The 25546-nt window shown below is 47.7% G+C and overlaps 1 protein-coding gene across 1 annotated transcript; it reads left to right on the top strand.

Moving 5' to 3' along the window:
• Positions 1–311: 311 nt before the first annotated feature.
• Positions 312–23960, top strand: LOC135820698 (cAMP-dependent protein kinase regulatory subunit-like; the record flags this gene model as incomplete). The annotated part of the gene is given in 7 exon segments (XM_065333703.1): positions 312–1271; positions 5017–5149; positions 9793–9926; positions 15210–15301; positions 18834–18942; positions 20304–20402; positions 23901–23960. Coding segments are annotated over 7 exon segments (786 nt in total), but the record flags the coding sequence as incomplete, so codon positions are not given.
• Positions 23961–25546: the final 1586 nt, after the last annotated feature.

The following is a 25546-nucleotide window of genomic DNA, read 5'->3' as shown; positions in this document are numbered from 1 at the left end:
ATCCCTTCGTCATCCCTCCGTTGGCATGTCCGCGTTCCGCGCGAGCTGCGTTCAGAGGTTTTGACATTTTTGTACACGCATTTGTCGTGTACGTGCACTTGATCAATCGAAATCGCGTTCCAGAGTGGATCTACCATGCTGCATGCCCATGCCCATGTCTGTACATGATGCACTGCGGGGCGCATGGCACCAGGCAGGAGTGCATGCGCTGCCATGCCACAATCATGTAAGAAATAATATTTTCAAGGAGTGCAAAGTCACGAGCTGCGCTGCGTGCTTGTTTCACTTCAACGACCGTTTTAGCGCAGACCATGATAGTAGTACTAGTAGTGCTGCAAGTGAACTTGGGGAGCTTGAGAATGTAACATTGTTGTGAGTGTCGATACGACGATATAGCAGTTGTCCCTGGGAAGAGGCCGCCTGTTATTTGAGGGCAGTGCGGAGTTGGAAAAGGGTATACAACAATCGCCGTATTTCCAGGCTCAGTGTTTCCGCATGCTGGCACTTCTCCTACTACAACTCGTCAACTGTAGGGTAGGCCTAGTTAGTCCTGCGACCTGTCAACGTCACCTGATCTGAGCAGTGCAACTAGTGCTTGTTGCAGCCCCAGCTGGATGTTCTTGGTCAGAATAGTGCCATACGCCGTACACAGAAAGTGCTTGGAAGTAGTTGTCAGGGGCGCAAGCAGCCCGTACTAGATCTACTCACTGTAGAAGTGTAGTCGCTGAAGCCAGTGAAGGCTGAAGCCTCGAGTCAAGCCAGGTAGCGAACTACTTGTCACATATCGGTGCCAGTCAGCAGCAGCAGCAGCGAGGACCACTGGCAGAGAACGCCAACTCTCCAAGTCATTCAAACTTTGTAATTATTTACATTTATTTCTGGCAGCAATCAGGCCGCTTCAAGCTAGCTACGTCTGAGATACAACAACCGTTCCGCAGGTGGTCGGGTGCGCAGCGTAGTCTTACCCTACTTGCCCTAGACTCAGCAGACACAGCGCTGGGTGCGCTTGACGGTCTGACGTGCCCAAGCCCTGGAACTGAAGAAATAGAGTACTAGACGGTCAGAGATTTGTATATTTATTTTGAGAAAGTGTTACCGTAGACTTTTGCAGCATGGCGTCTCTGGAAGAGGTCGAGTTAGCTGCAAGGCAACAGTACTTAGCGGATAATGACGTGCAGGAGATACTAGAAGGCGCTACGACGGCTTTGAGCTGTGAACGACCAGAGAACGTGAATGCATTTCTTGCTCAGTATTTCAGCAATTTGGACCAGGTAAGATAATACAATTTCGTACTGTGCAGGAAATAAGAATGAGTAGTACTATTGTGTTCTTTCCCATGTCTTGACATAGCAAACTTAGAAACTCTGTGTGCAATACTGTGTTTGAAGGGGCCAACGGTGTAGTTGATCCGTCACGTCCAAGGATTTTGGCCATCCTAAGATGGGCAAAATGGCTAATGCCCATCCTAGGATGGGCACTGAGGTGGCCCGTTCTCGGATCGATTGACTTGAGATGCACTAATATAATAATATAAACGCACATTAATATATAAATTTATAAAAGCACGTTTTTAATTTACACAAGGGAAAATGAAAAAAACAAATTCCACGTGAAAAAAGGCCCGCGCGCGGGATCTCCATTGATCAAACCCAATCTGATCCTAAGATCGGCATCCCCCCCCCCCCCCCGCCCCCACCCAAGATGGGCAGAATCGACGGACGGGCCGGAACATAGATATTACAATTATTTTGTAGGATTGTGTGTTTTGTTCTTTATTTATAGTTGTAAATCCACAACAGGCTAAAGCCTAATGACACTGGGCCACTTGGGTAAAACAATAGTGAGAGAGGGAGAGGGGGGGGGGGGGGGGTGGGGGAGAAGTCGTGGAAGGAAAGAAAAGTACGAGATATTAACAAGAGCATCAATGGACCAGGTCATAGTTAACTTTATGATATATGGTTCATGGCATTGGGCTTGAAAACCGGCGAACTTGCAATGCATCTAATTTCCGGAGGCCGAGCATTTCTTGGCACACCACCTGCATGCGTTATGCGCTTCGCCGAGTGAGTAGTAATGGCTGGCGGAATAAGGCCGAGTGAGTAGTAATGGCTGGCGGAATAGGGCCGAGTGAGTAGTAATGGCTGGCGGAATAAGGCCGAGTGAGTAGTAATAGCTGCCGGAATAAGGAGCAAGTTTCTACTATCACCCCGCGTTCTCCGGGATGGAACTGTGGAGAGGAAACTTTTAAATAGTCGGCTCGAGGCATCGTGAAGGCAGCGCCAGATTAAGCATAGTACGCGCTGCTGCACATAAAACCTAAGGGGATAAATGGCAGTGCATGTGAGCAGCTCTGCCATAGGGGACTAAGGGGGAGCCTTACAAACAGCAAGGACAGCTCGGTTAAACAATCTATCCAGCCTAGTCTCCTGAGTAACAAAGAGATATGGGGTGTATGCGTTGCATGTGGAGGGCTACCTCGGGTGCGCAGCTTGTCTCTGGACATTGTGAGCTGGACCATTACGTATGACATGATGTGACCTGGGTATTGAGTTGGCATCCCTCTTGGAAACTCGCGTTGCTGCATGAAAATCAGCAGGACATTGAAGAGGCATTACTGGTAATTAGCAAAGCTGCCCCCCACCCCAGCATGAAACCCATTGAAACACACATGTAGCTTGAATGTACACTGATGTGTCTCATATCCGCATGTCTGTGTACCAGGCAACTTCAGCTTGAGTTACTATGCCGAAAGTGCTTCGATTGGGGGGGGGGGGGGGGTATTTTTTGTATGTGCAAGTTCTGACTGCCAACCTGTGTAGTCCACAAATTTTCATCAATGGATTCTTTTTTATTCAGAACATGTGCAATACGTGCTAAATCAACCTTTTCAAAAGTGATCCGTGCTCGCGCGATAAGTGCCTACCCTGGGGCACTGTTCTTTTCAATGTCCATCAAAGATAAGGCACTATTCAAGAGAGGGCACTATTTCAATGCGGGCACTATTTCAATGCTGGCACTTTTACGTCATCCAGCATAAAACAGAGAAGGCAAAGAAAAACAGAGAGAAGGCAAAGAAAAACAGAGAGAAGGCAAAGAAAAGCAGGGCCTAAAGTGTACTGTAAGCTACCATGACTACCAAGAACTGCGATTTTGTTTCTGAAATCACCAGTTCAATGACATGTGCAATAACAAAACCAAAACTTAGCAAAAAGAACACTAAACTTGCACATGCACTTGGCTTCAAGCCCGAGGGGTGAGGCACTATTCAAGAGAGGGCTTTATTTTTTCACTGGCTCTTAGTGACTCGGCACTATTTGAGATAGGGCACTATTCACTATGAGTACATGGTAGATGAGCTGTCCTGACATACAGTCGAATCTGAGATACATTCTGTGCCCGGTCCCCTGTCCCCTGGATAAGACATTCTGTGCCCGGTCCCCTGTCCCCTGGATAAGACATTCTGTGCCCGGTCCCCTGTCCCCTGGATAAGACATTCTGTGCCCGGTCCCCTGTCCCCTGGATAAGACATTCTGTGCCCGGTCCCCTGTCCCCTGGATAAGACATTCTGTGCCCGGTCCCCTGTCCCCTGGATAAGACATTCTGTGCCCGGTCCCCTGTCCCCTGGATAAGACATTCTGTGCCCGGTCCCCTGTCCCCTGGATAAGACATTCTGTGCCCGGTCCCCTGTCCCCTGGATAAGACATTCTGTGCCCGGTCCCCTGTCCCCTGGATAAGACATTCTGTGCCCGGTCCCCTGTCCCCTGGATAAGACATTCTGTGCCCGGTCCCCTGTCCCCTGGATAAGACATTCTGTGCCCGGTCCCCTGTCCCCTGGATAAGACATTCTGTGCCCGGTCCCCTGTCCCCTGGATAAGACATTCTGTGCCCGGTCCCCTGTCCCCTGGATAAGACATTCTGTGCCCGGTCCCCTGTCCCCTGGATAAGACATTCTGTGCCCGGTCCCCTGTCCCCTGGATAAGACATTCTGTGCCCGGTCCCCTGTCCCCTGGATAAGACATTCTGTGCCCGGTCCCCTGTCCCCTGGATAAGACATTCTGTGCCCGGTCCCCTGTCCCCTGGATAAGACATTCTGTGCCCGGTCCCCTGTCCCCTGGATAAGACATTCTGTGCCCGGTCCCCTGTCCCCTGGATAAGACATTCTGTGCCCGGTCCCCTGTCCCCTGGATAAGACATTCTGTGCCCGGTCCCCTGTCCCCTGGATAAGACATTCTGTGCCCGGTCCCCTGTCCCCTGGATAAGACATTCTGTGCCCGGTCCCCTGTCCCCTGGATAAGACATTCTGTGCCCGGTCCCCTGTCCCCTGGATAAGACATTCTGTGCCCGGTCCCCTGTCCCCTGGATAAGACATTCTGTGCCCGGTCCCCTGTCCCCTGGATAAGACATTCTGTGCCCGGTCCCCTGTCCCCTGGATAAGAGATGTTTGAATGTACAACTATTGGACGTAGAGTTTTTCCCTCCTAAATCTGTTTTTCCCTCCTAAATCTGTTTTTCCCTCCTAAATCTGGACAATAGTGACCCACTCTCACGCAGTGCACCAATATTCGCACACTCTAGCCGGCCCTGCTCCAAAGTCTCTGTCTTTTGCTGGAGTGGTACTGGCTTACAGCACTCAAACTTTGCAGGGTATTTATGAGCCGCATGCTGGGCATGAAACCACAAAGTTTGATTTCATAGCTGACACACAAAGTCAAACACACGCAACATATTTGTGTGCACAGATATTGAATTAGTGGACATCGTCATCTTCTTCCCCTGGTCTCAAATGTACTATGACACCCTATTGTGCCTGATGATGTGCTCTACTGGGCAAGATGGGCATAGTCTAGTGACTATATGTCATTTTGTATTTGCAGTCATGCCGAAGTATACGGAAGTCACACTTGGCTAATTTTGATTGCGCATCAATTCGAATATACTGCTTAGGAATGCTTCATGTGCATCAAATTGTTCGTTTCTGTTTGTGGTCCATTCTGTTTTGTTGATTTTCTTGTGTAGATAAGCAACGGCCATTTGTATGATGGCGCACCTGGTGTCTCGACGCCGCAAGCCCACCGGGATATGTCTTCAGCAGCATCAGCATTAGCGGCAGGTGGTGGAGCAGGAGGAGGATTGGCAGCATCTATTTCAGGTTAGCTTCACTTGAATACTTGAATATATCGCTAGTCTTAGTTGAATGTTCAACAACAACAACAACAACAGACAGCTACTCCACACACGTACACTAGTAGCGGCGGCAAGAGTACATAACCAAGAGTGTGAGTACATGACCAAGAGTGTGCAACTCCTATCTCGAGCTGCGATGGGTTCACCCACGGCGGAATTTTTTTATTGCGTCATTCTTTGGCAGAAGTTACTGAGAAGTATAATCAAGTGCGTATACTTTCCGCGCTTGTTTTGTCGATACAGTGAGAGTTCATCGGGTTCAGAACATATCGATCTATCGTCCGTTGTTCTGCTTCAACTACCGTAGCTGTGATGTACAAATTCTTTGTACTTTGATCTCTGGCTACGCATGATGGCATCAGTGAGCCAAACAGCCGCCAAAGACTGATGTCATAAAAAATTCCCCCGTGGACTGGGGGATCGTCGAGTTGGACACACTTGATTATGTACCCTTGGTAGCAGTACACACCCTGCAAGACATGTACATACCCTGCAAGACATGTGAATGTGCTTCTGCCACACACGCACGTACGTACGCATACCCCCCCCCCCCACACACACACATGCACACACACATGCACACACATGGACACACACACACACCTGCACACACACATACATGCACATACACACACACACATGCGCACGCACATACACACACACATGCAGTGGCGGATCCAGGGGGGGGGGGGGGGGGGGCAGGGGGGCCTGGGCCCCCCCTTTGAAAATATCGACCTTGGTCTAGGATTACAGTAGACTGTAGAATGAGCGCTCGAAATGACTTGGCGTATCAAGTGGGTCTCGCGTGCTGGGTACTTTTATACGTGTCCGGTGTCGCGCACTGTACTAGTCAGCGCGCTGTGTACAACTACTGTACGCACTGCGACCTGAGGACACGGCCGCACTTCAAACATGTGAAAAACGTGCCAAAAATGCAGGGCCTGGTACATAGTGCAGCGATCGCGTTGGGCTGAAGTCCTGTATAGTGCACGGTGCTGTCGACTTCGTCCTTCCTTTTTTCTTTTTCACTTGTCAGAAACTAAACGCTCTCTAGCTCTCTACTTCGCTTGTAGCCAACGGGTTACCTTCAGATATGCGATGAAGAGGAAAGCGTCTGACATAAGGTCGTTCTTCAGTGGACCGGTAGATAAGAGAGCTCGCGTTGAAGAGCCGTCCAAAGGTCCGTCGCGGCCGCTGTCGAGTGGAAATGTTCCGATGCAGTTTGAAAATGTCGTGAGAATGGAATAAAACTAGGGACCGGCGGATTCTGCTCGAAAAGGTGGCATATTCTGCTCGAAAAGCAGTGAAATTGGCAGAACCATACAAACCTTATGGCGGGCAATTCCTCGAATTCTGCTCCATTTTGTTATCCACATACCAAACATGCATGAAACTTACTTACCAGAAAAAGTACCGAATTCTGCCAATTTTTCTGCCGGCAGAATCCGCCGGACCCTAAATACAATAGCTCTTCACAACTTCAGGACTTTGTTGTTGTATTAATAATTTTAAACACGGAACTCTACAACCGCTGTCGCACCCAACCCATCTCCAAGGAGATCGCGGCGAGGCGATGGAGCTTCCTGGGGCATGTGCTCCGGATGCCATCAGGGGCACCGCCACAGGTCGCTCTCGATTTTGCTGCTTCTGGTGCCTTGCGGGGAAGGATAGGCAGACCAAGAACAACACTGCTAACCACTCTCTCACTGGATTGTCGGGAGAAGCTGGGGCTTGTGCTTCTGTCGCGACCTGGCCTAGCCCAGCTTCGGAAGGTGGCGTATGATAAATGCCGATGGAATTCATTGCGAAACAGCACTGTTAATTAGCCTGGCCATAATAATACGATTACATCTGACATGCTTACCTGCCTACTTGTGCGCACGCATGCATTCTTGCCGGAGATGTCTACCTGTGGCGACAATAATTTTTTCATGGACTGATCTTCTTTTTTAGTGTTTGCACACTCTTGGCTGCTGCTGCTGTGGCGCTTTTGTATTTACATGCTGCTGCGCTCTGTACGGCTGCACTAGCCGTGTTAACTGTCGTACCCAGATGCACACATTCAATCCCTGGCTATGCTTTGGAATTGTTTTCGTTGCCTATGTCCTCATCTCTCTTCGTTTTGTTTTCGCTGCCTGGGCTCTCATTTATCTTTGCGTGCTTGCTTGCTTGTATTGCTGAGGGAACATATGCTGGTTTGTATTCGTGGGTCCCCATGGTGCATGGGCCACGCGTACTCATCCGGCGGATATGTGTGAATAATAATAATAATAATTAATTTTGTTGTTTTGTTTTTTTGGGGGGGGGGGGGGGTGGATACCTTGGGCCCCTCTTCGGCCAAGTCCTGGATCCGCCACTGTCATGCGCGCACATGCACACATGCGCACACACATATGCGTGCACGCATGCACGCAGAGAGAGAGAGAGAGAGAGAGAGAGAGAGAGAGAGAGAGAGAGAGAGAGAGAGAGAGAGAGAGAGAGGGAGGGAGGGAGGGAGGGAGGGAGGGAGGGAGAGAGAGAGAGAGAGAGAGAGAGAGAGAGAGAGAGAGAGAGAAGAGGGAAAGAGGATAGTAAGTTACGACTCGGAGCATCCTGCTCCAAGAGATTATTAGGTAGCTGTTGCTTTCTATGATTGCTCTACCATGTGATGTTAACCCTTTGTGTACCAGGCATCCAATGTATACGCGAGGTACTCATCGGTAATGATGGACCTATAGCATGAAACTAAGACACATTTTATATGTGCAAGTTATGTTTTTTTCTGAATCTGTTGGTATCATTGTGTCCAGGTAAGAAAATATGTTGACCGAGCACACAACTACACATACAGGCCATACCTGGAATACCTATTTTTGAGTCAATTGTCCGTATTTCTGACAATTTAGATCAGTGTACTTGGAATCGTGAATAGACTTGCTGACATTGCCCTTCTTCACACAGAGCAACAGGAGACCAGTGCACTAGAGTATAGCCGCCAGTTGCAGGCTGGAACAATAGCGAAATGGACGGAAAAGAGCCATATTGCGTGAATGCCAGATGCCAAACAATTGCATCAAAATTTCGAAATATTGAAATTGTGTCAGATTTGAATATGTACTTTTCGCTGATCTACTTGCGTCCAGCGAGGGTATTGGTGATTGAGAAGACCAGGAATAGTCGCTGGGTGAGGAATTTCACCTGCCTCGATTATTTCAGGCCATCGCTGCGCTCCCTCTCGCTGCTGCTTGGAAAGCGACTACTGCAATGGCTTCAGCAACGGAAATTCTCATTTTCGATCCAGATCCTGAGACTATATCGCTGCTACAACTCTCTCCAGGCGTTCACCATCACTAGTAGACATCGCCAGCAGCTAGAGCAAGCTATATTCCCGACACAAGCAGCGTAACCGAACGAAAACACGATCGAAATTGCTAAAATATATCGCAGAGTGCTGAAATTGCACTTTTCGCCGCGATCGTTCTCCATACTTTCAAATGGCAACCTACCCACATCACACATCAAAATTTGCAGTGGGATCTCAGCTGTCTAGCCCAACAAGCCGCGAGTAGATCGAAGCAAGGGCGCCGCTGAACGGCGCGTCGCAGTGCGGCGCGTCGAACCGTAACGTACGTTACGGTTCGAGATGGGCCTGGTACACAAAGGGTTAAGCACCCTTGTTTTGGTGGAGTAGAACGCATAATCACTTGCATTCTGCTCTTAAACTTATCTAAGGGTTTGGTTAGCCGAGGGTGTCGTATCATCTAGGCCAGGGAGACGACACAAGATCATAGTACCCGGAATGATGTGTATTTCGTCCCCGGATTTGAAAGTTGTACATAATCCGTGGTCTGTGCAATTTGCCATCATGATCTGAAAGTCCTCACTCTGAATGCAAGCTGTTGAAATTCACTTGAGAATTTCTGAGATCGACTATTCAACATTTTTGATGAAGATGTACGTAGTGTACAGAGAGATTTTGTTCCACCAGAGTTTACGCTGATCTTCCAGAAAATAAATAGATGGGAGTGCTCTTCAGCTGAGTACCAGGCTTTCCAGTCTTGGTAAGCATCAGGTCTTCGGTAGGCCTGGGCCTTTGAAGCCTTGAAAAAAGGTTATCAATCACAGACTTCTACTTTGGAATCTTGTGCTGTTGGGCATTTCACTTCAATTTTTGAAAATAAACTCAATCGCTGACCAATTATCTTCTTCTTCTCAATGTATTTTGTTTTGATGTAAAGAAACTGGTGCAAGCTAAACTGCTCTGCTTGTTTGGTGCCTACTTGTAAAAAGTAAGGTCAAGATGAATGGAAATGAAGGGTGGGAGGGCAGGGATACAGGTGAGTATCAAAACCTGAATCAGGAAGCCAGGGTGAGAAAAAAACAATAAAGAAAAACATCAGATGCCATGTATACATATATATCACTTGTGAGCAAAACAGCTAGCCGCTCCAGAGATGGAGTACACTGGAATGATATGCATTGCTGTCTGGGCACTGTACCTTTAAGATTGTTTTGTTGCTCCTTCTTCTGGTGCTGTCGCTGCCGCTGTTGCTGCTGCTGCCATTGCTGTTGCTGTTGCTGCTGCTCCTGCTGCCGTTGCTGCTGGCGCTGTTGTGTAATATTATGCAGGTTCCCACAAGGAAACGAACAATCAAGCAGCCATGTCATCATTACGTGCACAAGATCCTCAGCAGCGAGAAAGACGGGGTGGTGTTAGTGCCGGGGTGCTAACAGAGGCAGATGCTGCTTCTTATGAGCGAAGGGTGAGTAGTATTGTAATTCCAACGATCACGATCACACACATCTTGCACATGTGTGTGTGCGTACGTTCGTGCGTGCGTGAGTGTGTGTGTCAATCCCCAGCATGTGGCATTCCCAGTTGTAGCGCTACGCAATCTTAGACGCAATCCAGCGCTGCATACAGACCACTTCTGTTGTGCTCGGGCCATGCCTAAACCTGGATTGAGTTGCGCCTACCCAGATTGCGGGAGTGCGTATGCAGGACGAGTTTAAGTCTGAGTCCCAGGACAGCGCAAGATATTTCATTGGTGTCAAAATCACCTATAGTTGTCACTAGTGTGGTGGGCTTGGTTTACTTTGTAATTAATTCTGCAATGCGTGTTTTTATGCGTTTACGGTTCCTACGACGCTCAGCTTTTTTTCGAGCTGGTGCGAGACGAAGTTGACTGTCAGAAGCATGGGCGACGTGGGGCAGGCGCCTTGATAATTTATAGTAACCTTTGAGATGTGTGTGGTGGTTACAGACCTACAGTTCATTTGGTGCTGCGGGTTATGTCCATGCATGTGAGCGGGCTGAACTTGCGCATATCTAGGTTGGAAGTATGGTTTTGGCTGGGCAATTTTTGGCAGGGTTTGTCACGGACGATAATACTGGGTCGCGGAGTGTATAGTGTTTGCTGGGCAATTTTCGGCAGGGTTTGTCACGGATGATAGTACAGGGCCGCGGAGTATATAGTGTTGGCTGGGCAATTTTTGGCAGGTTTTGTCACGGACGATAATACTGGGTCGCGGAGTGTATAGTGTTTGCTGGGCAATTTTCGGCAGGGTTTGTCATGGATGATAGTACAGGGTCGCGGAGTATATAGTGTTGGCTGGGCAATTTTCGGCAGAGTTTGTCACGGATGATAGTACAGGGTCGCGGAGTATGTAGTGTTGGCTGGGCAATTTTTGGCAGGGTTTGTCACGGATGATAGTACAGGGTCGCGGAGTATGTAGTGTTGGCTGGGCAATTTTTGGCAGTACTTGTCGCGGGCAAAGGTACTGTGGTGGTGTAACAAACTGGGGCGGAACAGGGGTTGGTTTAGGGTTAGGGTTTGCTCTAGGATATGGGATGGGTCGGAGCATTACATGTTGCGGATACCAGTATTGTCTGTGGGTGATTACGGCCAGCTCTGTATGTTGAAGGTAGTGGTGGTGATTACGGCCAGCTCTGTATGTTGAAGGTAGTGGTGGTGATTTCGGCCAGCTCTGTATGTTGAAGGTAGTGGTGGTGATTACGGCCAGCTCTGTATGTTGAAGGTAGTGGTGGTGATTACGGCCAGCTCTGTATGTTGAAGGTAGTGGTGGTGATTACGGCAATACTCTAAGTATACACATTTTCTTCGCCTATAAATTTCAGAGTCACAACACATTTCGGCCACATTAACATTTCGGTCTGTACTGTATACACTGTCATACTGATCCTTGCAGAACGAAATTTCAGCCACAACAACTTTTCGTCCCAAAATGCCCAGGTTGACAATAGCCGATAATAGATATGTGCCAGATATTTGTTGAGTTGGCCAATATTTCGGCTGATGCTCCGTCACCAACTCCGGCATGTGCATACTCGTACACGTGGTACACAGCCGCACTAGACCATAGCAGACGTCAGGGCCGCACTAGACCATAGCAGACGTTGAGGCCGCACTAGACCATAGCAAACGTCAGGGCCGCACTAGACCATAGCAAACGTCAGGGCCGCACTAGACCATAGCAGACGCCAGGGCCGCACTAGACCGTAGCAGACGTCAGGGCCGCACTAGACCGTAGCAGACGTCAGGGCCGAACTCGACCGTAGCAGACGCCAGGGCGGAAATGATATGAGCCAGAGCACGCTAAAATATGACCACAGACCAAAAATTCGATTTTCAGTTTTTTGTTCAAAAATGATCAAACACACCTAATGTTCACTGTCTGAAAGTGATTGATTGGACATGTCTAAGTGTTGCTACAATGGTATTATATGCAGCACTGTTGACATGGTGAAATTCTATGTACAGCAATGGGATTGTCATTTTTGCACAAAGTTGATATGTCCCTTGGTTCATCCTTTCCTGGTCAGTTCCTCTGTCCAGGGTCTTATAGCATGAGCTGACAGGTGCTCGGCCACATCCTAAATTTCTATAGGCAGCTGAGCTGGGTGTCCGAAATACCTCCTGTTTGGAGCACCACTGGAGAACCGCCAGCGAAAACACGGTCAACATCTGTAGATGGCCGAAGAAGTTGGCACTTCACGTTCTCTAGCTCTCCATCACACTCCACGTGTACTTTCAGATATACAGTATACACTGCGGCACACAGTCTTCCTCAACATACTCGACGTCGCACTCATATTCCCCACACCAAAGCCCATCTGCACACGGTTTTATTCGCTCGCCAGAGAGTACTGCTTTCGCTGCCTACTGCTCGTGTTAGCGATGTTCCGCATAAGGGTACTCAAATTATCGACTTGAGCAAGTTGAGGAAGCAGCAGAGTCCATTGATTGTTTTTGCACTTGCAACCAAGACTGGCATTGTCCTGGATATGTGCAGCGATGTCCATTCTGGCCAAATCATCGGCCGACTCGCCTCCCAAGTCAGTGTCGATGCCAATCGCTTGCCGGGTTGTCATCAGATTAGAATTCATCGTCAATGCAGACCGTGGGACTACCAGCATCAAATCTTTTACGCTCGATGAAAGTGTCGCCCTCAAATGATTCGTCGCTGTAGCCATCATTGTCTTCCTTCTGTTTCCGACCCGAATCCTCAAAATATATTATCCCGCGCATGGAGCGCGAGGATGTCGTCTTCTTCCGCTCCGCAGTACATTACTACTACTAGGCTCTTCCGTCGATACATTGACGATCAGTTTTAGGCAACTCAGCGCAACATGGAATACAAACTCAAACAAGTAAACTTACTTGCAACAAAGAAATGCATCCGGAACAGTCCAGTCGACCGAGGAGAACAACAACAGCGACTCGCGTTGCACTGCACTTCGTATTTTTTGACGCGGAATTCAAATCGCGATTATCTCGACTTTTTCAAAAAAAGCTGTGGTCATGTTTTAGCGCGCTCTGGCTCACATCGTTTTACACGAGCTACAAGGGCCAACATCCTGAAAAGGCTACAGTGCAGTAGCGATCCAGTGCAGCTCACGATCTGCACCAACGCTCTCTGCTGTCATGGTGAAGAGCCGTCAGCGATTGGTTGGAGGCCCGCTTCACAACATGCAAGTACTAGTACTTCTCATTGGCCTGCTTTCTGTCCAACTATAGACCATCCGATACTTGACCGGAAAACTGGACGACAAAACAATTCCCGAGAAATGCCGTAAGCTTGCAGGACAACACCATTCATATCAGGCAAATGTCACGCTTGTCTTGAGGATTTTTTCGTGCAACTCCATGCCAGCTGAAACATTGACTTTTTGTGAACCAGGCTAAGTGTTGTTCAGGTTCGTGGTAGCAACTGACAAAGAGGAACTAACTATCTATGGCATGTAATGGCCAGCACAGTAATACTGTAAAGCGTGAAATTTTCGCGGTGTTTTTAGTTCGCGTTTCCAGAATCCGGACAGGTTTGCGAGGTTTTAATTTTGCGATTGCAGAATTTGATACTGTGGCATTCATGCTAAACCTTTTATGGATCTCCTTTTCGCGCTGTCTAAATTTTGCGATTTCCACGCGGTCGCGAATTTCGCAGAAATTAGACCATCGCAATAATTTCACGGTTTACAGTATGGGCTCGTACTGTTGGGCTAATGTAGACGGTAGTGGCTTTGCCAAAGACGTGCGTCTAAGATGATGGCATGAAGACTGTAAGACCTCCGTCACCGTGGAAGCTGATGCACCACCCTGTGATGTCATTAGGAAGCTAAGCACATCGGAGTAATCCGAAGAAAATTACCCGCTCGGCTGCTTGGTAGAGCTATTCGTCATGAGTATTCAAAGTAGTACTTGTTTGGTATCCATGTACAGATGTCCGCTTCACCACATGCAATGTATACGGTAGTAGCCTACTAGCCTAGCTTCCTGGCAGTCACAGTAGTGCATGTCCTAAGAAAGTTAATGATGTTGATGGGCCTTTGATGTCGAATGAAGCTAGAGGAATAGCACATAACATGAATGAACAGAGGAGGACAGAGGAGGACAGTGAACAGAGGAGGACAGTGAACAGAGGAGGACAGCGAGATGCTTACTGGCCAACTAGACTGATGTAAATATTGAGAAATTCGCGAAAAGTTAGTCATGCAGAGAATCTGCAGAAAACTTGTGATGAACTCGTGCTACCCGACCCAGTTGACTGCTGTGGTGACCGAGGCAAAGGTGTCGTGCTACCCGATCCGGTTAACTGCTGTGGTTACCGAGGTGAAGGTGCCTCAGCTGGTTCATACTTCAAGTATGATTGTGTTTTTGTGTGTTTGTATTTAGGTGTATGTACTTGTGTGTGTATGTGATGTGTATGTTTGCTAATTGTCTTTGGTTTGTATGTGTGTACATGCATGGTGTGCATGTATGTGTGTATGTATGTGTATGTGCGTGTATGTGTGTATGTGCCAGCTAGTTCGGTTGATGGGTACACTTATGCCGGATTGTGTTGGGTCTGTTGCCAACGGGCTCAGCTGCTTGAAGGTGTAATGTTGTACCTGCCACCTTTGTTGGTTCCAGGGTTCATATACTTTCTATTTGAAGTATACATACCTGTTAACCATGGACTGCTTCTGGGTAGATTAACTCTTGTGTAATCAATGGTGCTAGTGAAGCTTATATCAGATCCACTCTTATTTAGCCACCCACACTAGTAGCACGTATTACCTTCACTGGGGGCAGGGGTAACTGCAGTTGGATCCCAGGACGGATACTCTGATGCCGTCAATCCTTTTTCTGAACCTGTCCTCACCCACTTCCTGAGGTGTGGTGAGCCCATAAGTGGGATCATTTTCAAGTCCACCCAGAGTTTTGGGGATTTCAGGGGGTGTCGGCCGTTGGGCGGATCAATAGCCAATTGAGTCATCTTTCCAAGATTCCTTTTGAGTCTCTCTCCCCTCTCCCGGGGAGACCCACGTGGCCAGTTTTGGCGGTGAGCAACAAGTAAAAGTATGTATGTATGTGTGTATGTATATATTGTGTATGTGCGTATTGTGTATGTGCGTATTGTGTGTGTGTATGTGTGAGAGTGTGTGCGTGCATGCGTGTGAGTGTGTGTGCGTGCGTCTGTTGTGTGTGTTGTGTGTGCGTGTTTTTGTATGTCTGTATTTTTGTGGTTGTGCGTGTGTGTAACAGGTAATACCAAAAGACTACAAGACTATGTCTCGTCTTGGTGCATCCATTGCAAGTAACATCTTGTTCGCACACCTGGATGAAAATGAAAGAAGGTATGCACCACACATGGTCTGGCCCATACATTATGGCTACAAAAATTCACTTTGGTATTTTTGTAGTTCGAAAACATTATACCTATGCTCCTCCTAAGCCAAGGTTCATGGTCCTACGGTGAACAGATGAGCCATGGTCCTACGGTGAACAGATGAGCCATGGTGCTACGGTGACCAGATGAGCCATGGTCCTACGGTGAACAGATGAGCCATGGTCCTACGGTGAACAGATGAGCCATGGTGCTACGGTGAACAGATGAGCCATGGTCCTACGGTGAACAGATGAGCCATGGTCCTACGGTGAACAGATGAGCCATGGTCCTACGGTGAACAGATGAGCCATGGTGCTACGGTGAACAGATGAGCCATGGTCCTACGGTGAACAGATGAGCCATGGCAGACAGTTGAGGTTTGGAGGTACCACTTCGCATAGCAGTTTGGGGTTCACTGCCGGCAAAAATCAAGTTCTGTGCAACATATTTTGAGCAGATGGAACTTCAAACCCATACTTCCGGTATATTTATTCTGAAGCGATTGCTCATACTTCCTCCGTTAACAAAAACTTTGTGATGGATTTTAATGGATATGAAAACGCTTAGAACAGGTCAAGAACAGTTTGTATCGACTGCAAATCACTGGACGGAGGTAGTTCACCCCATGTAAAGCGTCTTTACAAGAGAAACTGTTGGCAGAGTGAGCAGAGAGTTCAGTTTGCGTCCCTTTCGCTCGACTCATTTTTGACCCTGCGTCGCTGTCGTCATCTGCTGCACGCGAGTCATCATCTCTCTCTCTCGAGTCGTTGTTCAGCTCGTTTCAGCCTTTCTTCAGCTTCTTTGATCACACTCTGCTGAACTAACTTTGGTGATGTCGCCGTCGTTCAAGTTGGCTTTCAAGCTGTTTGACAGATCGGCTGCAGTGGCGATTACTCGTTTTCACCAGGGAGTCGTGAAAATATTTTCCGACTCCCTGGTTTCATCTCCACTCTCCAGAACTCCGCGAAACGCGGGAGTAATGGCACAGCCAAACTGATTCGGATGGATACTCCTACAAGCACTGAACAAGAGCGCCTAAAAAGTCCAGTCGACTTTCCTTAGCCACGAAACTCGCGTCGGACTGCAGACTTCTGAAAGAATGCATGGTCATCAGCATTCGAATCTGGGCTTTGCGCAGTTGAACAAAAACTTGAGAGTTATTTCATTGCGCAGTGCGATCGGAGCAGCTCCTTGTTCACTCGCTCATTGTGTAGGCTCGTTGCTCCGTTCCATCGCTCTCTATCACTCTCAAACTCAGTGCTAGAGTCGTAGAGAGGCCAAGCGTGCAGGGCATTATCCCCTCGAAGAAGTGTTATTTCAATTTCGTTCGCCATGAGTGTAAATCACCTATGTTGCCACAGCACAACCATCGATTCCGCTCGGCTTGTCATGAAAGGTCGCTTTCCTTGCATCGTACCTCTTTCATGGCATGTCAGGGAAGGCCGAGAATGTGACCGCGACTCATTTCATGGCAGTTTGTGCGCAAACCGGTCCCTCAAAAATCCATCACGAAGTTTTTGTTAACGGAGGAAGTAGCTAAAAATACCAGAGTGATAAGAAGACTATAGAAGATACTTTGCACAAAGGTGGAAATCTCTGCTATCTCTATCACTAATTTTCCATGGTTTTGCCACATACCTGCTACTTTTGGGTGAATAGTAACAGTGTCCAGCCTCTTGAAGTGTAATTACCTACTTCCTCCGCGTCATCGAAATTGTCGCAGTTTGACTTTTGATATAAAACGGGGTATTTACTCACCAGCACTCGTACCAGAGGAAAGGAATCGGACATAGGCGATAGTCATCAGTATAGGGTGACGGCAAAGTTCTATTTTCTGTTGTTGGAAGCTGGAATTTTTTGAACTAGACGCAATTTCTTCGCTGATGTCGCTGCAATGGTAATTTCGACTCGCTGAGATCAGTCAGGCATTGCAGACTGCACATTTCTCGTGCTTATGGCCATTCACTCAAGCCTCATCCCTGTTTTACCTTAGCTGGGGTGAGAATGACTTCGTGGAACAAGGGGCAGCGCTTGGAGAAACATCGAGGGGTCAGCAAACTAAATGCCTGCAACAGCGATAAAATGTGTCGCTCTGGCTGAGACACTCAGTACATGATTGTGCCTGCAAGAGCCGTGTAGACTCTACACGTAGTGCTAGTGATGCACGCGCAGGTGCCGTACCATGGTATACCGGTGATGCTGAAAAAGAGGGCACGCTGGACGTGATAGTAGACCTACACTTACCTGCATGAGCTGTGACCACACAGGTAAAATAAATGGGCATGCCCCGGCTAAAAAATGTTCTTTTCAAGATCGAGGTTATTCCGCCGATGGTAATCAACCGACCTCGCAACGATCGTGTATTCTTACTAGGCTTCGTTGGTGGTGAAGTAGAAATCATCCAGAGCTAGCAGACGACAAGCATAGCAGCTCTTGTCCTGTGGAGAAGGTCAAAGCGTTTGAGATGAGGCGCGACCAACTTTCAACCTTCCTTGAAATATTTCGGAACGATGTTTTTGCGTCCATTGACATCAGCGACGACGAGGACTTCATTTCTGCATGAAAACTCTCAGTCCAACTGTCCTGGAACGTTACTCTAGTCTTCAGACTATCATACTGTGTAATAAGTTTTGAATGGCTTAGCTTATGGAGTTGTCAGTAACAAGTGACAAAGTCACTAGTCAAACTGCGACAATTTCGATGGCGCGGAGGAAGTACAACCAAACCAATGGAAGTACACACCAGGTTCACTATTGCTCTGTCATATGCACCCAAAATAAGTTGTCCGAAAGAGGTTTTTTCCCCGGCCCACCGAGTCTATTTTTTGGGGGTGGCTGCCGATCCAAAACAAACATATTTTTGTTCTAGCCTTGTCACTTCTCTATTGTATCCATGCTGGATTCATGGTACCTACACCATAAAGGCTTGCAGAACTCAGGTTCGATCAGGTGGAATTCATACTTTTGGGGCAATTTTTACCGTATTAATCCCTCTACCCTATGTATTGCTGATAGCCAACTGACTTTTGCCTTGGATATTCTTGTTTTTGCCTTGGATATTTTGCCTTATATTTTGTGGTTTTCGCCTAAAATATTCTGGTTTTTGCCTAGAATATTCTGTTATTTGCCTGAATATTCTGGTTTTTGCCTAGAAAATTCTGGTTTTGCCTAGAATATTCTGGTATTTGCCTTGAATATTCTAGTATTTGCCTTGGATATTCCAGTAACACAGAGATGTCTGCTTCTTTTTCTGTCATTGTCCATTGTTATTGTCCATTATCCGTTGTCCATTGTCTGTTGTCATTGTCCGTTGTCCATTGTCGTTGTCCATTGCCCGTTGTCTGTTGTCATTGTCCGTTGTCCATTGTCATTGTCCGTTGTCCATTGTCCGTTGTACATTGTCCGTTGTGCTTTGTCCGTTGTGCTTTGTCCGTTGTCATTGTCCGTTGTTCATTGTCCGTTGTTCACTGTCCTTTGTTCATTGTTATTGTACTTGCTCAGTGATATCTTTGATGCAATGTTTGCCCAACATTTCTATGAGGGAGAGATCGTCATCAACCAAGGTGCTCCTGGAGATAACTTCTACATCATAGAGTCTGGGGAAGTGGGGGTAGGTCTGACAACCCACAGTATTCTCTTTTCTTCCGTGTATGTGGGTGTGAATGCATAGTAGCATGAGTATGTAAGTTTCCAAGAGTGTACAACTCTGGATACACTTTTTTGTACACATTTCAACCAGTTTGTACACAAAATCATGCACCGGTATGCGGATCGCGAGGTCCGGTTATGTTGTATGCATAACGTATGCTGCACATTGGTAACCAGCGATTTTCTTCCGGGTGGCGAGGGATCTGGATAAAAGAGGACCAGATAAGCAAGGCCTGACTGTACTCAAATCCATTCGCCCCGCTTTCTACTTTGTATTATTCATGTGCATACGAGAAGTACAGGTTCCTGCACGAGTACGAGGGCAGTACCGCGGAATCCAGCCCGCGCCGCGATAGCGGCAAGGGCTGGATGAACAGCGGTACTGGCCGAGTATGAGTGACTGGAACGTGTTTTCCGTGTGCACCCAAGCCAAATAAAGAGATACAAGACACCTGGACACACCTGCATTGTGTTTTGTGATTGTTTTCTGGTACAGTTTTTTCGTAGTAGTCCATAGTGCTTTTTTTCTCGTGGGGCCATTGACATGCATTGTCGACTGGGCATCAGGCATTCTGGCTGTTCTGTTCCTACGGATTCTTCCCACGTCTTAATCGGAAACCTCGGCAAATAATTGCGCGGGTCCTGCAGTTTGCTGAGCATTGCGCGCTTTGGTTGAGGCTCATCCGGCTCGTCCAAGATCTCCTTCGCGAGCGACTCCGCAATAAAAGTTTCAGTCTCAACCTCAACCTTTCGGAGGAGCTCATTCACATCGCCAATATCGTTCAACAAAGGGGCTTCTTTTCTCCCAGTTCCAGATCAAATGTTGGAGCGCCATGATGACAGTTGTGGTTGCAAACAGTCGCTCATCTGCTTTCTTTATTTTATTAGTAACCAATGAAAAACCATGAAGTAGAGAGTCAGTCCAGTGACGACGGGCAGTGGAATCCGTTCCTGCCCGTCGTCAAGTGACGACGGGCAGTGGAATCCGTTCCTGCCCGTCGTCACTTGACGACGGGCAGTGGAATCCGTTCCTGCCCGTCGTCACTTGACGACGGGCAGTGGATCCAGTTCCATCACCTTTGAGCAGGCAGGACCGCGCTTTCCAGCCCGCGCTGTTTCATCTGTCATTGGTCAACTCCAAGGCGACAATCACGTGACATACGGGAACAACTCTTCACATTCTATACACTGACAAACCCAATCATTGGTAGCTAGAAGCGGGTGAGAATTTTGTACCGAAAGAAAAGACGGGTGTTTACCTTCAACGGGTTTTCCTGTAATTATTCTGTGTGTTTCTGTGTGTTTCTGTGTGTGGTATTACAGGTTTGGAAGAACCATACATTCCTTGCCACGCTTAGTAGTGGTGCTAGTTTTGGTGAACTAGCTCTCATCTATGGCACACCAAGAGCAGCCACAGTCAAGGTAAGCTATTCATAAATACAGTCGTTGCCTGAAAAATCCGGCCAATGCTAACACCATGGATACACAGAGGTATGATACGCGTTCACCGGCAGTGCTTGGTGTAATGCAGGCATGTTTACCGGCAGTGCTTGGTGTAATGCAGGCATGTTCACCGGCAGTGCTTGCTGTAATGCAGGCATGTTCGCCGGCAGTGCTTGGTGTAATGCAGGCATGTTCACCGGCAGTGCTTGGTGTAATGCAGGCATGTTCACCGGCAGTGCTTGCTGTAATGCAGGCATGTTTACCGGCAGTGCTTGGTGTAATGCAGGCATGTTTACCGGCAGTGCTTGGTGTAATGCAGGCATGTTCACCGGCAGTGCTTGGTGTAATGCAGGCATGTTTACCGGCAGTGCTTGGTGTAATGCAGGCATGTTTACCGGCAGTGCTTGGTGTAATGCAGGCATGTTCACCGGCAGTGCTTGCTGTAATGCAGGCATGTTCACCGGCAGTGCTTGGTGTAATGCAGGCATGTTTACCGGCAGTGCTTGGTGTAATGCAGGCATGTTCACCGGCAGTGCTTGCTGTAATGCAGGCATGTTCACCGGCAGTGCTTGGTGTAATGCAGGCATGTTTACCGGCAGTGCTTGGTGTAATGCAGGCATGTTTACCGGCAGTGCTTGGTGTAATGCAGGCATGTTTACCGGAAGTGCTTGGTGTAATGCAGGCATGTTTACCGGCAGTGCTTGGTGTAATGCAGGCATGTTCACCGGCAGTGCTTGCTGTAATGCAGGCATGTTCACCGGCAGTGCTTGGTGTAATGCAGGCATGTTCACCGGCAGTGCTTGGTGTAATGCAGGCAGCTTCACCGGCAGTGCTTGGTGTAATGCAGGCAGCTTCACCGGCAGTGCTTGGTGTAATGCAGGCAGCTTCACCGGCAGTGCTTGGTGTAATGCAGGCAGCTTCACCGGCAGTGCTTGGTGTAATCCATGCATTTACTGTACCAGGGCAGCACTGAACAGACTCCCTGATCTGCAATGCCTGTTGCCGAGCACTGTACTGGTTGCAGGTCCGATAGCAGGGGGGATAGCAGGGCATAGTCACTAAGTCAGCGCATATGTACTGCACTAGTAGTGGTAGTGCATGGGGCCCATGTACAGATAGCATAATGTTGGCCGGATGGTTTTGGCGACGACTGTACTTCTGATGTACTATGCACACGACAGTGGAGTGGCTATACTGGTCATACTGTGTATCCAGTATACACTGCAGTGCAGTGGCTATACTGGTCATACTCAGTATCCAGTATACACTGCAGTGCAGTGGCTATGCTGGTCATACTCAGTATACAGTATACACTGCAGTGCGATAGGCGGTTGGAGTCACGAGTAGAGACAACCAGACGATGGATTCCTCACGGACGCATTCACTGCAAACTTGACGGAAACAGCGCTGGCAGCGATCACTTGGTCCAGAACTAAAATTTCCAAGATGTACCATGTTACAATGGCGATCAATACGGTGAAGAGACACTACACATATGTCACTTGGCAGCTACAACATAATTATATTCTTTCCACAACGACACCTACCTACAGTCCATTTCAAAAAGATTAGCAATCCTGGCGATCGCCCGGGGAGTTTGCCGTCTTACCGTATGCGCGCTCAAGAGCTGGCTGGAAAAACTCACTGTGAACTCGAAGAAATAATCCGCGCGAAAGCATGAAAAATGATAACTCACTCATGTCGATACTCTGGTTTACAACAAACGAGATCTTCCTCGTATCGATATGGAGTCAGAGAGGACATGTCGAAAGTGTGGTGAATGTTGACGAGCGGGATGGGTCCTAATTCGTTTCGTGCCCAATTTCTTTGAGCTGCGATGTAATTTACTCTCATGATGTAGTAGTAGTAGTAGTAGTAGTAGTAGTAGTAGTAGTAGTAGTAGTAGTAGTAGTAGTAGTAGTAGTAGTAGTAGTAGTAGTAGTAGTAGCAGTAGCAGTAGCAGTAGCAGTAGCAGTAGCAGTAGCAGTAGCAGCAGCAGCAGCAGCAGCAAGAGTATCTATTTAACATCGAACAACTCAACAGTGTTGACACACAAATTCAAAGAGTGCCGATGAGGCAAAAAGGAAAAAGAAAAGTTAAAAGATGAGGCTATAGACAATGTGAACACCCAGTAAAGGTAAAGAAAGATAATGAAGAACATACATGGAGTGTGACTTGCACCAAGGAAAAAGAAGTCAATAAGGATATACAACGTTCATTACACATTGGTAACGCGGCCAAAAAGGAAATTAAGAAAGCGGTTGACCTGCATTGGGTCCTTCAAAAAGTTGTTGAATTTCTGCATGAAATGCTGAGTGTGAAGAACTGCGGAGTTCAGAGTGTAGTGCATTAAAGAACAATGCAGCACGGATAGAAAAAGAATTGACACCATCAGTGACGAAAACGACATCGACACAGACTCATTCCCAAGGCCATGACTTGGCAAAGCTATCCGTGTGACTTCGACGACATTTTGAGAAAAGCAGACGCCTGTGAAAGCTGATAGAAGACGGCGTTGACTCCTATATTCAAATAAATTGGCGATCTTGAAGTACTAAAAGAAATCGATCGATCGATGTGCCTTTGTATTCAACAACACGTAGCTACAGCGCAATGACTTCCGTGTTCACTCACACCGTTTCAGTGTTGTGGGTGTGTTCACATGGCGTGAACCAGTCAAGTGTCAGTAAGTTCGGCAGGAAACGCGAGCTCCAACAACAAGTCGTTTGGCGCAGCCACCTTCTCTGGCTTGTACTTTTTGTAGATTTACCAGCGTGATCACCAAAACAATGAAAAAAAAGTTAGACTTGAAGATAGTTTGGGATTTGAACTCACAACTTCATCGTCAGCAGACAGCATTCATAACCGCAAGGCCAAAAAGGAAAGAATAAATCGTGGGTTTTGATAAAAAATCGATACTGGCTTCCAGGGCAAATTGTAAATCATGGGAAAAGGCCGGAAACCTGGCCGAAATTCTAACTCCTCAACGGCTTGTCCAATTGTTCCGAAACCTTCACAGAACAATTTGCCGTGTCCTAACAGGCCATTCTATGTACTTTGTTGTCGAAATTTCCCTTATCTTCATACTTTTTAAGACCAAAACCTGATTGCTAATCTTGTTGAAATGGACTGTAGTACCTCTGGCTCCTGACGATCTACTGCAAGCTGATGCGAAAATGCATTACACCCGTGAACGCCGCGCTTGTCAACGGAATAGGGAAGCGCTTCATTCTCTGAAGTTAAAAAGTGTTAGGACTGCTGCTCCACTGCGGCAGAATATTCTCCAGCTGTTCACCGACACGACTCGCTTCACCAAATGACTTACGATCGTTTTGTTCTCGGAGTTTTCTGGTAGCAGCACTAAGAATTGCGTCCGCGATGACAGGACGAAAGTGTCTCGCAAACTAAAGTCCTGTTGCCACGAACATGTGTGTGTGTATGTGTGTATGTGTGTATGTGCGTGTGCACAATGTACAGGCCAAGACTGATCTCTCATTGTGGTGTATTGATCACAACAGCTATCGGCGCATTCTCATGGTGAGATTTTCTTTTAGAAGTGGAATTCTTTGTATTTCCAATTTACTATTGGTCTATCTCTCTACCTCTGCCTATCTGCCTGCGTACCTGCTTGCCTTTCGTACCTGCCTACCTTCTTGCCTGCCTGCTTGCCTGTCTGTCTGCTTGCTGGCCTGCCTGCCTGCCTACCTGCATGCATTCTTGCCTGCCTGCCCCCTTCCCTGTCTGCCTGTCTGCCCACTTGACTGCCTGTCTGCCTGCCCGCTTGCCTGCCTGCCTGCCCGCCCAAAAAGCCCGCCCGCCCGCTTGCCTGCCTGCTACCTGCCTGCCTGCCTGCCCACCCACTTGCCTCAGTTGCCTGCCTGGCTGCCTGCCTGCCTGTATCCTTTTTTGGTGACTCAGTGTCTCAAAGGTAGCTGGCGATAGCATTCAAAAAAGTGACTGATGTTTCTTTCTCAAGAAATGGGCAAGTGTGGTCCAAACATCAAGTGACTCATGATCAATTCTATCTCTGTATGCAATGATACAGTCAACATTTCCTTACCGTATTTCCCCGAATAGAAGTCTTACACCTTTTTACTCTTAACTTCATGGCCAAAAAAGAGGGTGTGACTTACAATCGAGCATGACTTACTACTGAAGTGAATGCATTGAAGTGATATGACAGGGACCTGAAAATGGAGATGCGACTTATAATCGGGGAAATACGGTATGTCTGAATGTCTGTTTCTCTCGTAATTGAGTAAACGAAGAATTTCCTGCCTCACCTTTTGCTATCATACACCACTACCTAAAAACCGGTCTCTCGGCTACAAATCCTTCTAAACCAATGGAATAGATCAATTCTATCCCAATTTTTGGGCCCGGCCCATCTTCACGTTCGTAGTGGTGCGTAACTGAGTGAAGGATGAAGTAGCTACAGTTTAGTCTGTATACCGTGAGGAAGACGACTTTTGCTAGTGCGTCATATTTCAAGATCAGGCTCTTGCTTGATATCTCTGTCTCTATCAGTTCTCTTGCACTGTGTCGATGTTGGTCTCAGTTGCAGTCTCTGTCTTAGTCTCTTTGTATCTATCTCTGGCCCTCTGTGTCTCTCTCCGTCTGCCTCTCTCTCTCTCTCTCTCTCTCTCTCTCTCTCTCTCTCTCTCTCTCTCTCTCTCTCTCTCTCTCTCTCTCTCTCTCTCTCTCTCTCTCTCTCTATCTCTCTCTCTCTCTCTCTCTCTATCTATCTATCTATCTTTCTCGCTCTCTCTCTCTCTCTCTCTCTCTCTCTCTCTCTCTCTCTCTCTCTCTCTCTCTCTCTCTCTCTCTCTCTCTCTCTCTATCTATCTATCTATCTATCTATCTCTCTCCTTCTCTCTGTGTATCTCTGTGTCTCTGTCTCTCTCGATCTCTGTCTGTCTGTCTGTCTGTCTGTCTGTCTGTCTGTCTGTGTTGGTCTGTCTGTGTCTGTCTGTGTCTGTCTGTCTGTCTGTCTGCGTTGGTCTGTCTGTGTCTGTCTGTCTGTCTGTCTGTCTGTCTGTCTGTGTCTGTCTGTCTGTGTCTGTGTCTGTGTCTCTCTCTCTCTGTCTCTCTGTCTCTCTCTCCCCCCCTCTCTCTCTCTCTCT

Source organism: Sycon ciliatum, chromosome 7 (assembly GCF_964019385.1).
Source record: "Sycon ciliatum chromosome 7, ocSycCili1.1, whole genome shotgun sequence".
NCBI lineage: Eukaryota > Metazoa > Porifera > Calcarea > Leucosolenida > Sycettidae > Sycon > Sycon ciliatum.
This window is presented reverse-complemented; position numbering and strand designations above follow the sequence as displayed.